This window comes from Gallinula chloropus (genome assembly GCF_964237585.1).
Source record: "Gallinula chloropus genome assembly, contig: HAP1_SCAFFOLD_724, whole genome shotgun sequence".
Classification (NCBI taxonomy): domain Eukaryota; kingdom Metazoa; phylum Chordata; class Aves; order Gruiformes; family Rallidae; genus Gallinula; species Gallinula chloropus.
In genome coordinates this window covers 1-16,178 of record NW_028168513.1, presented here as the reverse complement: position 1 = coordinate 16,178, position 16,178 = coordinate 1, and the positions used below count along the sequence as shown (strand labels likewise).

Here is a 16,178-nt window from a genome sequence, read left to right as displayed (position 1 = left end):
GAAGATCGATGATTTCCCCCCCCCAGGGCTCGACCCCCCCCCGGGCCGGCCCCGCGCCGATTTGGGGCCCGGTTACACGAGAAGGGTAAGTACCACCCCCGTGCGACCCCCCCCCCCGGGTTCCTGACCCCCTCCCCTCCATCCCTGTATCCTCCATCCCTGTACCCTCATCCTTCATCCCTGTATCCTTCATCCCTGTATCCTTCATCCCTGTATCCTCATCCCTGTACCCTCATCCTTCATCCCTGTATCCTTCATCCCTGTATCCTCCATCCCTGTACCCTCCATCCCTGTATCCTTCCCTGTATCCCCCATCCCTGTATCCCCCATCCCTGTACCCCCCATCCCTGTATCCCCCATCCCTGTATCCTCCATCCCTGTACCCTCCATCCCTGTATCCTTCCCTGTATCCCCCATCCCTGTATCCCCCATCCCTGTATCCTTCATCCCTGTACCCCCCATCCCTGTATCCTCCATCCCTGTATCCTCCATCCCTGTATCCCCCATCCCTGTACCCTCCATCCCTGTACCCTCCATCCCTGTACCCCCATCCCTGTATCCCCCATCCCTGTATCCTTCATCCCTGTATCCTTCCCTGTGTGTCCCCCCCCCCCGCGTTAAACCGGGCCCTGCCGCATCCCCTGTCCCCCCCTCATCCCCGTGTCCCCCCCCCCATCACTCTGTGTCCCCCCCTCCATCCCCTGTGACCCCCATCACTGTGTCCCCCCCCATCACTCTGTGTCCCCCCCTCCATCCCCTGTGACCCCCATCACTGTGTGTCCCCCCCTCCATCCCCTGTGACCCCCATCCTTGTGTCCCTCCCTCCATCCCCTGTGACCCCCACGACTCTGTGTCCCCCCCTCCATCCCCTGTGACCCCCATCACTGTGTCGTCCCCCCCATCCCCTGTGACCCCCATCACTGTGTGTCCCCCCCTCCATCCCCTGTGACCCCCATCCTTGTGTGTGTCGTCCCCCCCATCCCCATTAACCCGGGCCCCACCGGGCTGGGCCAACCCCCCCCCTCGACCCCCTCCCCTATATCACCCTCCATCCTCCACCCCCCCCTCCCCATCCCCCCCCCGCTCCCCCCGGGCCCCGTTACCGGCCCCGCCGCTGCCTTTTGTCTGCGGGAACCAAGTTCAAGGGCAAAACGGCGGCGCGGAAACCCCTCTGCCCCCCCCTTTCCCCCAGCCCCGCACACCCCCCCCTCAGCCCCGCAACACCCCCCACCTCCCACCCCCCCATCACCCCCCCCATCGCCCCCCATCGCCCCCCCCCGGCCTTTGTGCGGCGGGAGAAGCGGCCCCGGCCGGGCCCCGGTTGCGGTGGCGGCTGCGGCTCGTTGCGTAACCGGCCCCGGGGCCGCCGCAGAGGGGGGGATGTGCTGGCGGGGCGGGGGGCGGGGGGGGGGCCAGAGGGGTGAGGGGTCGCTGCGGGGTACGGCTCGGTATAGCGCGGTGCGGGGTTGGGGATGGGGGTGGGGGGCGGCTCGGTGCGGCGCGGTATAGCGGGGGAGGGGGGGAGGCGCGGTACAGCGAGGTGCGGCGCGGTGCGGCGCGGTAGGGATTGGTGCGGTGCGGTGCGGTGCGGTGCGGACCGCACCAACCCCCCCCCCCCTCCCCCCTCCCTGACCTTGAACGGGACCAGGGGGCAGCGGCGGGGAAGGGATGGGGACCGGCGGGGATGCGGGAAGGGATGCGGGAAGGGATGCGGGAAGGGATGGGGACCGGCGGGGATGCGGGAAGGGATGCGGGAAGGGATGCGGGAAGGGATGGGGACCGGCGGGGATGCGGGAAGGGATGCGGGAAGGGATGCGGGAAGGGATGGGGACCGGCGGGGATGCGGGAAGGGATGCGGGAAGGGATGAGGGAAGGGATGGGGACCGGTGGGGATGCGGGAAGGGATGCGGGAAGGATCGAAGACCGGCGGGGATGCGGGAAGGGATGCGGTAGGGATGGGGACCGGCGGGGATGAGGGAAGGGATGCGGGAAGGGATGGGGACCGGCGGGGATGCGGGAAGGGATGCGGGAAGGGATGGGGACTGGCGGGGATGAGGGAAGGGATGTGGGAAGGGATGGGGACCGGCGGGGATGCGGGAAGGGATGCGGGAAGGGATGGGGACTGGCGGGGATGAGGGAAGGGATGTGGGAAGGGATGGGGACCGGCGGGAAGGGATGCGGGAAGGGATGCGAGAAGGGATGGGGACTGGCGGGGATGCGGGAAGGGATGCGGGAGGGGATGGGGACCGGCGGGGATGCGGGAAGGGATGCGGGAAGGGATGGGGACCGGCGGGGATGCGGGAAGGGATGCGGGAAGGGATGGGGACCGGCGGGGATGCGGGAAGGGATGCGGGAAGGGATGGGGACCAGTGGGGATGCGGGAAGGGATGGGGACCGGCAGGGATGCGGGAAAGGATGCGGGAAGGGATGCGGGAAGGGATGCGGGCAGGGACAGGGACCGGCAGGGATGAAGGAAAGGATGCTGGAAGGGATGCGGGAAGGATTGAGGACCGGCAAGGATGCGGGAAGGGATGCGGGAAGGGATGCGGGAAGGATCAAGGACCGGCAGGGATGAGGGAAAGGATGCGGGAAGGGATGCCGGAAAGGATGCGGGAAGGGATGAGGACTGGCAGGGATGCGGGAAGGGATGCGGGTGGGGATGCGGGAAGGATCGAGGACCGGCAGGGATGCGGGAAGGGATGCGGGAAGGGATGCAGGCAGGGACGGGGACAAGGTCAGGGATGCGGGCAAGGATACAGGAAAGGATGCGGGAAGGGACAGGGAAGGGGACAAGGTCAGGGATGCGGGCAGGGACGGGAACAAGGTCACAGATGCGGGACAGGGACAAGGACGGGGCTGCGGGCAGGGGGCAGGGACGGGACAGGGTCGTGCGGGCAGGGGGCTGCGGGCAGGGGCAGGGGGGTGCGGGTAGGGATGGGACAGGGACGGGACAGGGGTGCGGGCAGGGCTGCGGGCAGGGGGTGCGGGCAGGGGGATGCGGGCAGGGGGTGTGGGCAGGGGGCTGCGGGCAGGGGGATGCGGGCAAGGGGTGCGGGCAGGGGGTGCGGGCAGGGGGCTGCGGGCAGGGGGTTGCGGGCAGGGGGATGCGGGTAGGGACGGGACAGGGACGGGACAGGGAAGGGACAGGGACAAGGACAGGGGTGCGGGCAGGGGGTGCGGGCAGGGGGCTGCGGGCAGGGGGGTGCGGGTAGGGACGGGACAGGGACGGGACAGGGTCCTTGCGGGCCAGGGGCTGCGGGCAGCGATGGGGACAAGGATGGGGAGTGCGGGCAGGGGGCAGGGAAGGGACAGGGACAAGGAGGGGGCTGCGGGCAGGGGGTGCGGGCAGGGGCAGGGCTGGGGCCAAGGTCGGGTCGGGGCTGCGGGCAGGGACAGGGACGCGGGATGCAGGATGCGGGATGCGGGATGCGGGATGCGGGATGCGGGATGCGGGATGCGGCAGGGACAGGGACAGGGGGCTGGGAACAGGGGCAGGGGGCTGGGGACAGGGGCGGGGGGCTGCGGGAAGGGACGGGGACAGGGACATGGGCAAGGGCAGAGCCGGACAGGGGCTGCGGGCATGGAGGGGGGGCAGGGTGATGGGTGCGGGGGCGGCGGGGTGCGGAGACAGGGACGAGCTGCAGGGACAGGGACACGGTGCAGGGACAGGGGACAGGGATGGGATGCAGGGACAGGGTGCAGAGACAGGGTGCAGGGACAGGGATGGGGTGCAGGGACGGGGATGGGGTGCAGGGACAGGGACGAGCTGTAGGGACGGGGATGGGGTGCAGGGACAGGGACGAGCTGCAGGGACGGGGACATGGTGCAGGGACAGGGTGCAGGGACAGGGATGGGGTGCAGGGGCAGGGATGGGGTGCAGGGATGGGGATGGGGTGCAGGGACAGGGACAAGGTGCAGGGGCAGGGATGGGGTGCAGGGACAGGGTGCAGGGGCAGGGACGAGCTGCAGGGATGGGGACAGGGTGCAGGGACAGGGTGCAGGGGCAGGGATGGGGTGCAGGGACAGGGGACAGGGATGGGGTGCAGGGACAGGGACAGGGTGCAGGGACAGGGATGGGGTGCAGGGACAGGGGACAGGGATGGGGTGTGGGGACAGGGACAGGGACAGGGATGGGGTGCAGGGACAGGGATGGGGTGCAGGGACAGGGACAGGGTGCAGGGGCAGGGATGGGGTGCAGGGACAGGGGACAGGGATGGGGTGCAGGGACAGGGACATGGTGCAGGGACAGGGACAGGAGGCAGGGACAGGGATGGAGTGCAGGGACAGGGACAGGGTGTGGGGTGCAGGGACAGGGACAAGGTGTAGGACAGGGACATGGTGGGGGGTGCAGGATGGGGACGGGGTGTGGGGTGCAGGGAAAGGGTGTGGGGTGTGTGGACAGGGACAGGTTGTGGGGTGAAGGGTGCAGGGTGCAGGGACAGGGACAGGGTGCGGGGTGCAGGGACAGGGATGGGGTGCAGGGACAGGGACAGGGTGTGGGGTACAGGGTGCAGGGTGCAGGGACAGAGTGTGGGGACAGGGTGTGAGGACAGTGTGCAGGGAAAGGGTGTGGGGTGCAGGGAAAGGGTGTGGGGACAGGGACAGGGTGCGGGGTGCAGGGTGCAGGGATAGGGTGTGGGGTGCAGGGTGCGGGGTGCAGGGACAGGGACAGGGTGCGGGGACAGGGTGCAAGGGCAGCTCTAGGACAGCAGGGAGGGTGCAGGCAGGGCTGGAGGTGAGGAAGTGCTGGGGAAGGGCCGGGTCCAGGCAGGGTGCGGGCTGGGGAAGGGCAGGGGAAGGGCAGGGGAAGGGCAGGGGAAGGGCAGGTCATGGGCTGGTAGGGACATGGGCTGTGGGGCAGGGATGGGGGGATACCGGGATGCGGGCAGGGGCACAGGGATGCTAGGGGCACAGGGATGCAGGCAGGGATGCGGGCAGGGGCACAGGGATGCAGGGGCACAGGGATGCAGGCAGGGATGCGGGCAGGGATGAGAGCAGGGATGCAGGGGCACTGGGATGCAGGGTCACAGGGATGTGGCAGCCCAGGGATGCAGGCAGGGATGCAGGCAGGGATACGGGGAGGGATGAGAGCAGGGATGCAGGGGCACAGGCAGGGATGTGGGGTCACAGGGATGCAGGGGTTCAAGGATGCAGGCAGGGATGCAGGCAGGGTTGCAGGGATGCAGGGATGCAGGCAGGGATGTTGGGTCACAGGGATGTGGGGGCACAGGGATATGGGGTCACAGGGATGGGGGATCACAGAGCTTCAGGGGCACAGGGATGTGGCAGCCCAGGGGTGCAGGCAGAGATTCTGGGGTGCTGGGTGTCAGGGATACAGGGGTGTGGGTATGCAGGTAGGGATGCAGGGGCACAGGGATGCAGGGGCACAGGGATGTGGGGTCACAGGGCTTCAGGGGCTCAGTGATATGCAGGGATGCAGGCAGGGATGCAGGGTCACAGGGATGCAGGGACACAGGGATGCAGGGACGCAGGGATGCGGGCAGGGATGCGGGCAGGGATGCTGGTAGGGATGCAGGGGCACAGGGATGCAGGGGCGCAGGGATGCGGGCAGGGATGCAGGGATGCAGGCAGGGATGCTGGGGTGCAGGATCGCAGGGATGCAGGGATGTTGGCAGGGATACAGGGATGCGGGCAGGGATGCTGGTAGGGATGCTGGGGTGCAGGATCACAGGGATGCAGGGATGTTGGCAGGGATGCAGGGATACAGGGATGCGGGCAGGGATGCTGGCTTGCAGGGTCACCGGGATGCAGGGATGCGGGGGCACAGGGATGCGGGCAGAGATGCAGGGATGCAGGCAGGGATGTGTGCAGGGATGTGGGGTCACAGGGCTTCAGGGGCTCAGGGATGCAGGGATGCGGGCAGGGATGTGTGCAGGGATGTGGGGTCACAGGGCTTCAGGGGCTCAGGGATGCAGGGATGCAGGCAGGGATGTGTGCAGGGATGTGGGGTCACAGGGCTTCAGGGGCTCAGGGATGCAGGCAGGGATGCAGGGATGCGGGCATGGATGCTGGCATGCAGGGTCACAGGGATGCAGAGATGCAGGCAGGGATGCAGGGTCACAGGACATCAGGGGCTCAGGGATGCAGGGATGCGGGCAGGGATGCAGGGATGCAGGCAGGGATGCAGGGGTAGAGGGATGCAGGGGTTCAGGGATGCAGGGATGCGGAGGTACAGGGATATGTGCAAGGTCACAGGGAAGCAGGGGCACAGGCAGGGATGCGGGCAGGGATGTCGGGTCACAGGGCTTCAGGGGCTCAGGGATGCAGGCAGGGATGCAGGCAGGTATGCAGGGGTACAGGGATGCAGGGGCACAGGGATGCAGGCAGGGATGCAGAGATGCAGATAGGGATGCAGGGATGTGGGGGCCCAGGCATGTGGGGTCACAGGAATGTGGGGTCACAGGGATGCAGACAGGGATATGGGGTCACAGGGATGCATGAGTACAGGGATGCAGGGGCACAGGGATGCAGGTGGGGATGCAGAGATGCAGACAGGGATGCAGGGATGTGGGGGCCCAGGAATGTGGGGTCACAGGAATGTGGGGTCACAGGAATGTGGGGTCACAGGGATGCAGACAGGGATGCAGACAGGGATGCTGGGTTGCAGGGATGCAGGGGCACAGGGATGCAGGGGCACAGGGATGCAGGCAAGGTCACAGGGATGCAGGGACACAGGGATGTGGGGTCACAGGGCTTCAGGCGCTCAGGGATGCAGGGTCACAGGGATGAGGGGGCACAGGGATCATAGAATCCCAGAATCCCAGACTGGGCTGGGCTGGAAGGGACCCCAAGGGTCATAGAGCTCCAACCCCCTGCCACAGGCAGGGACACCAACCTCCAGGCCTGGAGCTACACAAGGTTGCCCAGGGCCCCAGCCAACCTGGCCTTGGACACCCCAGGGACGGGGCACCCAGGGATGTGGGGCACAGGGATGCAGGGGTGCAGGGTCACAGGGATGCAGGGATGTGGGGGCACAGGGCTTCGGGGGCACAGGGCTTCAGGGGCTCAATGCCGCAGGCAGGGATGCAGGCAGGGATGTGGGCAGGGATGCAGGGTCACAGGGATGCAGGGGTAGGGGGTCACAGGGACGTGGGGTCACAGGGATGTGGGGTCACAGGGCTTCAGGGGCTCAGTGCTGCAGGCAGGGATGCACACAGGGATGTGGGCAGGGATGCAGGGGTGGGGGGGGTCACAGGGATGGGGGCTGACAGGGATGGGGGGTCACAGGGATGTGGGCAGGGGTGCAGTGTCACAGGTATGGGGGTCACAGGGATGGGGTGTCACAGGGATGTGGGATCACAGGGCTCCAGGGGCTCAGTGCCAGGCAGGGATGCAGACAGGGATGTGGGCAGGGATGCAGGGGGTAGGGGGGGTCACAGGGATGTCGGGTCATAGGGATGGGGGGTCACAGCGATGGGGGGTCACAGGGATGTGGACAGGGGTGCAGTGTCACAGCCATGGGGGGTCACAGGGATATGGGATCATAGGGCTTCAGGGGCTCAGTGCCAGGCAGGGATGCAGACAGGGATGTGGGCAGGGGTGCAGTGTCACAGGGATGGGGGGTCACAGGGATGGGGGGGTCACAGGAATGTGGGGTCCTGGGGATGTGGGGTCACAGGGCTTCAGGGGCTCAGTGCCGCAGGCAGGGATGCAGACAGGGATGTGGACAGGGATGCAGGGGTGGGGGGTCACAGGGACGTGGGGTCACAGGGATGTGGGGTTACAGGGATGGGGGCTCACAGGGCTTCAGGGGCTCAGTGCTACAGGCAGGGATGTGGGCAGGGATGCAGGGGTGCAGTGTCACAGGGATGGGGGGGTCACAGCGATGGGGGGTCACAGGGATGTGGGCAGGGGTGCAGTGTCACAGGCATGGGGGGTCACAGGGATGGGGGGTCACAGGGATATGGGCTCACAGTGCTTCAGGGGCTCAGTGCCACAGGCAGGGATGCAGACAGGGATGTGGACGGGGGTGTAGTGTCACAGGGATGGGGGGGTCACAGGGATGGGGGCTCACAGGGATGGGGGGTCACAGGGATGGGGGCTCACAGGGACGTGGGGTCACAGGGATGTGGGCAGGGGTGCAGTGTCACAGGGATGGGGGGTCACAGGGATGGGGTGTCACAGGGATGGGGGGTCACAGGGATGTAGGGTCACAGGGATGGGGGGTCACAGAGATGGGGGCTCACAGGGATGGGGGGTCACAAGGATGGGGGGTCACAGGGATGTGGGCTCACAGGGATGTGGGGTCACAGGGCTTCAGGGCCTCAGCGCCGCAGGCAGGACCCCTCCCCACTGCACTGCCACCAGCCTCACACCCCCACCAACCTCTCATCTCCCCTCTCTCCCCCCCACCCCCCACCCCCCACATCCCCCCCACCCCCAGCATCCTACATCAGCGACTACATGGCCCCATCCACCTACGAAGGCACCACCACCCCCCCCTTGAAGGTGCCATCCCCGGCCTCCATCTACCCCTCCTCCCACGGCGACTACGGCCCGGGGGGGGCTGTGGATTCGGACCCCCCGGACAGCCCCAACTCCACCTTAACCGGCGGCTACATCAACGGCGACGCGGCGGTGAGCCAGGGCTACGCCGTGGACGCCTTCTTCATCACCGACGGCAGGTCGCGGCGCAAGGCTGGGGGGGCTCACAGGGGAGGAGGAGGAGGAGGTGGTGGGGGGCTTGTGGGGGGTGGGTGCAGCACCCCCCAGCAGCGCCACGCGTGTGGGGAGTGTGGCAAAACCTACGCCACCTCCTCCAACCTGAGCCGGCACAAGCAGACCCACCGCAGCCTGGACAGCAAGCTGGCCAAGAAGTGCCCGACGTGCGGCAAGGTCTACGTGTCCATGCCGGCCATGGCCATGCACCTGCTGACCCACGACCTGCGGCACAAGTGCGAGGTGTGCGGCAAGGCCTTCAGCCGGCCCTGGCTGCTGCAGGGCCACATGCGCTCCCACACCGGCGAGAAGCCCTTCGGCTGCGCCCGCTGCGGCAAGGCCTTCGCCGACCGCTCCAACCTGCGGGCCCACGTCCAGACCCACTCGGCCTTCAAGCACTTCCGCTGCCCCCGCTGCAGCAAGAGCTTCGCCCTCAAGTCGTACCTCAACAAGCACCACGAGTCGGCCTGCTTCAAGGGCGGGGGGAGCGGGGGGGAGGCGCACAGCCCCCTCACCGCGTGAGGAAGGGGCCTGGGGGATGCTTCAGAACCCCCCCTGCAGCCCCCTGAGCACTTGAGGAGGAAGAAGGATGCTTCAGCCCCCTGCACATCTGAAGGACTGAGGGGAGGGATGCTTCAAGGGGCACACAGAGACCCTGCAGCCCCCTTATGGGGGGGCTGGGGGATGCTTCAGAACCCCCTGCAGCCCCCCGAGGACTCGAGGAGGAAGAAGGATGCTTCAAGGTTGGGGGGGTCACAGGGACTCTGCAGCCCCCTGAGGACATGAGGAGGGAGAAGGATGCTTCAAGGGGGACACAGAGACCCTGCAGCCCCCTTACAGCCTGAGGAGGGGGAGCTTCAGCCCCCCCCCAGCCCCCTCCCCCCTTCGCCCACCGCTCCAACCTGCGGGCCCACGTCCAGACCCACTCGGCCTTCAAGCACTTCCGCTGCCCCCGCTGCAGCAAGAGCTTCGCCCTCAAGTCGAACCTCAACAAGCACCACGAGTCGGCCTGCTTCAAGGGCGGGGGGAGCGGGGGGGAGGCGCACAGCCCCCTCACCGCGTGAGGAAGGGGCCTGGGGGATGCTTCAGAACCCCCCCTGCCGCCCCCTGAGCACTTGAGGAGGGAGAAGGATGCTTCAAGGGGGACACAGGGACCCTGCAGCCCCCTTATGGGGGGGCTGGGGGATGCTTCAGAACCCCCTGCAGCCCCCCGAGGACATGAGGAGGGAGAAGGATGCTTCAAGGGGGACACAGAGACCCTGCAGCCCCCTCACGGCATGATGGGGGGAGGCCTAGGATGCTCCAGGCCTCCCCCTGCCACCCCCTGAGGACATGAGGAGGGAGAAGGATGCTTCAAGGGGGACACAGAGACCCTGCAGCCCCCTTACAGCATGATGGGGGGTGGCTGGGGGATGCTTCAGACCCCCCCTGCAGCCCCCTGAACACTGGAGGAGGAAGAAGGATGCTTCAAGGGGGACACAGAGACCCTGCAGCCCCCTTTACAGCATGATGGGGGGAGGCCTAGGATGCTCCAGGCCTCCCCCTGCCAACCCCTGAGGACGTGAGGAGGGAGAAGGATGCTTCAAGGGGCACACAGAGACCCTGCAGCCACCTTATGGGGGGGCTGAGGGATGCTTCAGAGCCCCCCCTGCAGCCCCCCGAGGACATGAGGAGGAAGAAGGATGCTTCAAGGGGGACACAGGGACCCTGCAGCCCCTTTACAGCATGATGGGGGGTGGCTGGGGGATGCTTCAGACCCCCCCTGCAGCCCCCTGAGCGCTTGAGGAGGAAGAAGGATGCTTCAAGGGGGAGCACAGAGACCCTGCAGCCACCTTATGGGGGGGCTGGGGGATGCTTCAGCCCCCCCCTGCAGCCCCCTGAACACTGGAGGAGGAAGAAGGATGCTTCAAGGGGCACACAGAGACCCTGCAGCCCCCTTACAGCATGATGGGGGGTGGCTGGGGGATGCTTCAGGCCCCCCCTGCCAGCCCCTGAGGACATGAGGAGGGAGAAGGATGCTTCAAGGGGGACACAGGGACCCTGCAGCCCCTTTACAGCATGATGGGGGGTGGCTGGGGGATGCTTCAGGCCCCCCCTGCAGCCCCCTGAACACTGGAGGAGGAAGAAGGATGCTTCAGCCCCCTGCACACCTGAAGGACTGAGGGGAGGGATGCTTCAAGGGGGACACAGAGACCCTGCAGCCCCCTTATGGGGGGGCTGGGGGATGCTTCAGACCCCCCCCCGCCACCCCCTGAGGACATGAGGAGGGAGAAGGATGCTTCAAGGGGGACACAGGGACCCTGCAGCCACCTTATGGGGGGGCTGAGGGATGCTTCAGACCCCCCCCTGCAGCCCCCTGAGGACTCGAGGAGGAAGAAGGATGCTTCAAGGTTGGGGGGGTCACAGGGACTCTGCAGCCCCCTGAGCACTCAGGGAGGGAGAAGGATGCTTCAAGGGGCACACAGGGACCCTGCAGCCCCCTTACAACAAGATGGGGGGGTGCTGGGAGATGCTTCAGCCCCACCTTGGATGCTTCAGCCCCCACCCTGCAGCCCCCTGAACACTTGAGGAGGAAGAAGGATGCTTCAGCCCCCTGCACGCCTGAAGGACTGAGGGGTGGGATGCTTCAAGGGGGGGGTCACAGGGACTCTGCAGCCCCCTGAGCGCTTGAGGAGGGAGAAGGATGCTTCAAGGGGGACACAGAGACCCTGCAGCCCCCTTATGGGGGGGCTGGGGGATGCTTCAGACCCCCCCCTGCAGCCCCCTGAGGACTTGAGGAGGGAGAAGGATGCTTCAAGGGGGACACAGAGACCCTGCAGCCCCCTTACAGCGTGATGGGGGGAGGCCTAGGATGCTCCAGGCCTCCCCTGCAGCCCCCTGAGCGCTTGAGGAGGAAGAAGGATGCTTCAGCCCCCTGCACATCTGAAGGACTGAGGGGAGGGATGCTTCAAGGGGGACACAGAGACCCTGCAGCCCCCTTATGGGGGGGCTGGGGGATGCTTCAGCCCCACCTTGGATGCTTCAGCCCCCCCCCTGCAGCCCCCTGAGGACTCGAGGAGGAAGAAGGATGCTTCAAGGGGGGGCACAGGGACCCTGCAGCCCCTTTACAGCATGATGGGGGGTGGCTGGGGGATGCTCCAGGCCCCCCCTGCAGCCCCCTGAGCACTTGAGGAGGAAGAAGGATGCTTCAGCCCCCTGCACATCTGAAGGACTGAGGGGTGGGATGCTTCAAGGGGGACACAGAGACCCTGCAGCCCCCTTATGGGGGGGCTGGGGGATGCTTCAGAACCCCCTGCAGCCCCCCGAGGACTCGAGGAGGAAGAAGGATGCTTCAAGGTTGGGGGGGTCACAGGGACTCTGCAGCCCCCTGAGGACATGAGGAGGGAGAAGGATGCTTCAAGGGGGACACAGGGACCCTGCAGCCCCCTTACAACAAGATGGGGGGGTACTGGGAGATGCTTCAGCCCCACCTTGGATGCTTCAGCCCCCCCCCTGCAGCCCCCTGAACACTTGAGGAGGAAGAAGGATGCTTCAGCCCCCTGCACATCTGAAGGACTGAGGGGAGGGATGCTTCAAGGGGGACACAGAGACCCTGCAGCCCCCTTATGGGGGGGCTGGGGGATGCTTCAGACCCCCCCCTGCAGCCCCCCGAGGACATGAGGAGGGAGAAGGATGCTTCAAGGGGGACACAGGGACCCTGCAGCCCCCTTATGGGGGGGCTGGGGGATGCTTCAGAACCCCCTGCAGCCCCCTGAACACTGGAGGAGGGAGAAGGATGCTTCAAGGGGCACACAGAGACCCTGCAGCCACCTTATGGGGGGGCTGAGGGATGCTTCAGAACCCCCCCTGCAGCCCCCTGAGCGCTTGAGGAGGAAGAAGGATGCTTCAAGGGGCACACAGAGACCCTGCAGCCACCTTACAGCATGAGGGGGGGAGGCCTAGGATGCTCCAGGCCTCCCCCTGCCACCCCCTGAGGACATGAGGAGGGAGAAGGATGCTTCAAGGGGGACACAGAGACCCTGCAGCCCCCTTATGGGGGGGCTGGGGGATGCTTCAGAACCCCCCCTGCAGCCCCCTGAGGACATGAGGAGGGAGAAGGATGCTTCAAGGGGGACACAGGGACCCTGCAGCCTCCTTACAACAAGATGGGGGGGGGCTGGGGGATGCTTCAGCCCCCCCTTGGATGCTTGAGACCCCCCCCTGCAGCCCCCTGAGGACTTCAGGAGGGAGAAGGATGCTTCAAGGGGGACACAGAGACCCTGCAGCCCCCTTATGGGGGGGCTGGGGGATGCTTCAGCCCCACCTTGGATGCTTGAGGCCCCCCCCGCAGCCCCCTGAGGACTTGAGGAGGAAGAAGGATGCTTCAAGGGGGGGTCACAGGGACTCTGCAGCCCCCTGAGCACTTGAGGAGGAAGAAGGATGCTTCAGCCCCCTGCACACCTGAAGGACTGAGGGGTGGGATGCTTCAAGGGGGGGGCACAAGGACCCTGCAGCCTCCTTACAACAGGATGGGGGGGGGCTGGGGGATGCTTCAGCCCCCCCTTGGATGCTTCAGACCCCCCCCTGCAGCCCCCTGAGCACTGAAGGAGGAAGAAGGATGCTTCGAGAGGGGGGCACAGGGACCCTGCAGCCCCCTTACAGCATGATGGGGGGTGGCTGGGGGATGCTCCAGGCCCCCCCTGCAGCCCCCTGAGGACTTGAGGAGGAAGAAGGATGCTTCAAGGGGGGGTCACACGGACTCTGCAGCCCCCTGAGCACTTGAGGAGGAAGAAGGATGCTTCAGCCCCCCCCCAAAGCCCCCTGCACACCTGAAGGACTTGGGGGTGGGATGCTTCAAGGGGGGGGCACAAGGACCCTGCAGCCTCCTTACAACAAGATGGGGGGGGGGGCTGGGGGATGCTTCAGCCCCCCCTTGGATGCTTCAGCCCCCCCCTGCAACCCCCCGAACACTCGAGGAGGAAGAAGGATGCTCCAGCCCCCCCCGCCCCCCCCAAAACCCCCCCGCACACCTGAAGGACTTGGGGGTGGGATGCTTCAAGGGGGGGGGGCACAAGGACCCTGCAGCCCCCTGAGGACTTGAGGAGGAAGAAGGATGCTTCAGCCCCCCCCCCCAAAGCCCCCCCCCCCCCCCGCACACCAGAAGGACTTGGGGGGTGGGATGCTTCAGCCCCCCCCCAGCCCCCTGCAAGCACAAAGGGGGGGCTGGGGGATGCTTCAGCCCCCCCCACCCCAGCCCCCCAGCCCCCCCCCCCAGCCCCCTGCACACCTGAAGGACTGAGGGGTGGGATGCTTCAAGGGGGGGGGGGGCACAGGGACCCTCTGCAGCCCCCTCCCCACGTGATGGGGGGGGGGCTGGGGGCTGCTTCAGCCCCTCCCCCTCAGCCCCAGCCTCCTGAGAGCCTGAAGATTGGGGAGCAGGGGGGGTGCTTGAGCCCCCCCAGAGCCCCCCCCCCAGCCCCCTGCACGCCTGAAGGACTTTGGGGGGGGGGGGGGGGGGATGGACACTTTAAGGGGGGGGGTGGGCAGGGGTCACACAGTCCCCTCACAGCATGAGGGGGGGGCTGTGGGATGCTTCAGCACACCCCCCCCCCCCAAAGCACAAAGGGGGGGCTGGGGGCTGCTTCAAAGTGGGGGGCACAGGGACCCTGCAGCCCCCCCCCCCACCTCAGCCCCCAGACCCCCCAAACGCCTGAAAGGAGGTGGGGGGGGGGGGTTGGAACGTGGGATTGGGGTGCAGGGGGGATTGGGGACCCCCCCTGCCCCAATGTGGGTGTTGGGAGGGTGGGGGCACCCCGATATTGGGGCACCCCCCCCTCAATGTGGGTACTGGGAGCCTGGGTGCACCCTGAAATTGGGGACCCCCCCAATGGGTATTGGGGTTCTGGGTGCACCCCAAGATTGGGGGCACCCCCCCCAATGGGTATTGGGGTTCTGGGTGCACCCCAAGACCGGGGACCCCCCCCCAGTGGGTACTGGGAGCCTGGGTGCACCCCGAGATTGGGGGCACCCCCCACAATGGGTATTGGGGTTCTGGGTGCACCCCAAGATTGGGGGCACCCCCCCCATGGGTATTGGGGTTCTGGGTGCACCCCAAGACCGGGGGCACCCCCCCAATGGGTATTGGGGTTCTGGGTGCACCCCAAGACCGGGACCCCCCCCCCCAAAGGGTACTGGGAGCCTGGGTGCACCCCAAGGCCGGGGACCCCCCACAATGGGTATTGGGGTTCTGGGTGCACCCCAAGATTGGGGGAAACCCCCCCCAATGGGTATTGGGGTTCTGGGTGCACCCCAAGATTGGGGGCACCCCCCCAATGGGTACTGGGAGCCTGGGTGCACCCCAAGACCGGGGACCCCCCCCAAAGGGTACTGGGAGCCTGGGTGCACCCCGAGATTGGGAGCACCCCCCACAATGGGTATTGGGGTTCTGGGTGCACCCCAAGACCAGGGACACCCCCCCTCAATGTGGGTGCTCTGACCCTGGGGGTGCACCCCAAGATTGGGGGACCCCCCCCCCAATATGGGTTCAGTGACCCCGGGTGCACCCCAAAACCGGGGTGTCCCCCCCGCCCCCCACTTTGCATGGGCTCCCCAGCCCCTCCCCCCCCCCGGTGCACCCCAAAATCAGGGACCCCGCTCATCTGGGTGTTTGCACCCCAAAAATCAGGCTGACCCCCCCCCCCTTTTCCTTTGCATGGGTGCTCCGACCCGGGGCTGCACCCCAAAATCAGGGTGACCCCCCCCCAACCCCCCAACCCACCTCCCCACTTTGCATGAGTGCTCTGCCCATGGGGGCACCCCAAAATCGGGGTGACCCCCCCCCCTTTCCTTACGTGGGTGCCCAACCCCCTGCTGCACCCCCATATTGGGGTGACCCCTCCCAGACACCCCAAAAACGGGGTGCCCCCCCCGAGCACCCCAAAACCGGGGTGCCCCCCCCTAAGGACACCCCAATATCGGGGTAACCCCCCCCCAACACCCCAATACAGGGGTGCCCCCTCCCCACCAAGGACACCCCAATATTGGGGTGCCCCCCCCCTTTCCTTGCCTGGGTGCCCAGCTGCACCCCAAATCAGGGTGACCCCCCCCCCAAACCCCTCCCCCACCCTGGGGTCACCCCACTTTTCGCATGGGTGCCCCCCCAACCCCCCGCACCCCAAAATCGGGGTGCACCCCCCCTCTTTGCATGGGTACCCCACCCCGGGGGGGGGGGGGGGCAGGGTGACCCCCCCCCCACAGCCCCCCCCCCACCTCACCCCTCACCCCTCCCCCCATTTCCCTCGCAGGGGTCCCCTTTGGGGGGCGCCCCCCCCCCCGCAAAAGCCCCCCCCACCCCCCCCGGCAGTTTTTGGGGTACCCCGGCACCCCTCACCCGCTGCAGTACCTCTGCCCCGGGTACCCCCCCCCTTGGCCTGGCACGGGGACCCCCCCCTGGGGACCCCCCCCCCTCCCTTGCATGACCCCCCCACCCCCCATTTTTGGGGTGCCCCCCCCCCCTTTTT

At 67.2% G+C, this 16,178-nt stretch overlaps 1 protein-coding gene across 1 annotated transcript; it reads left to right on the top strand.

Annotated features, from left to right (window-relative positions):
- Positions 1-8,424: 8,424 nt before the first annotated feature.
- LOC311204408 (transcriptional repressor scratch 1-like) lies at positions 8,425-9,743 on the top strand (the record flags this gene model as incomplete). Its single annotated transcript, XM_084280838.1, has 2 exons — positions 8,425-9,197; positions 9,641-9,743. 2 exons carry the CDS (start codon positions 8,425-8,427, stop codon positions 9,741-9,743), a joined length of 876 nt encoding a protein of 291 aa, XP_084136964.1.
- Between the last annotated feature and the right edge of the window lie 6,435 nt (positions 9,744-16,178).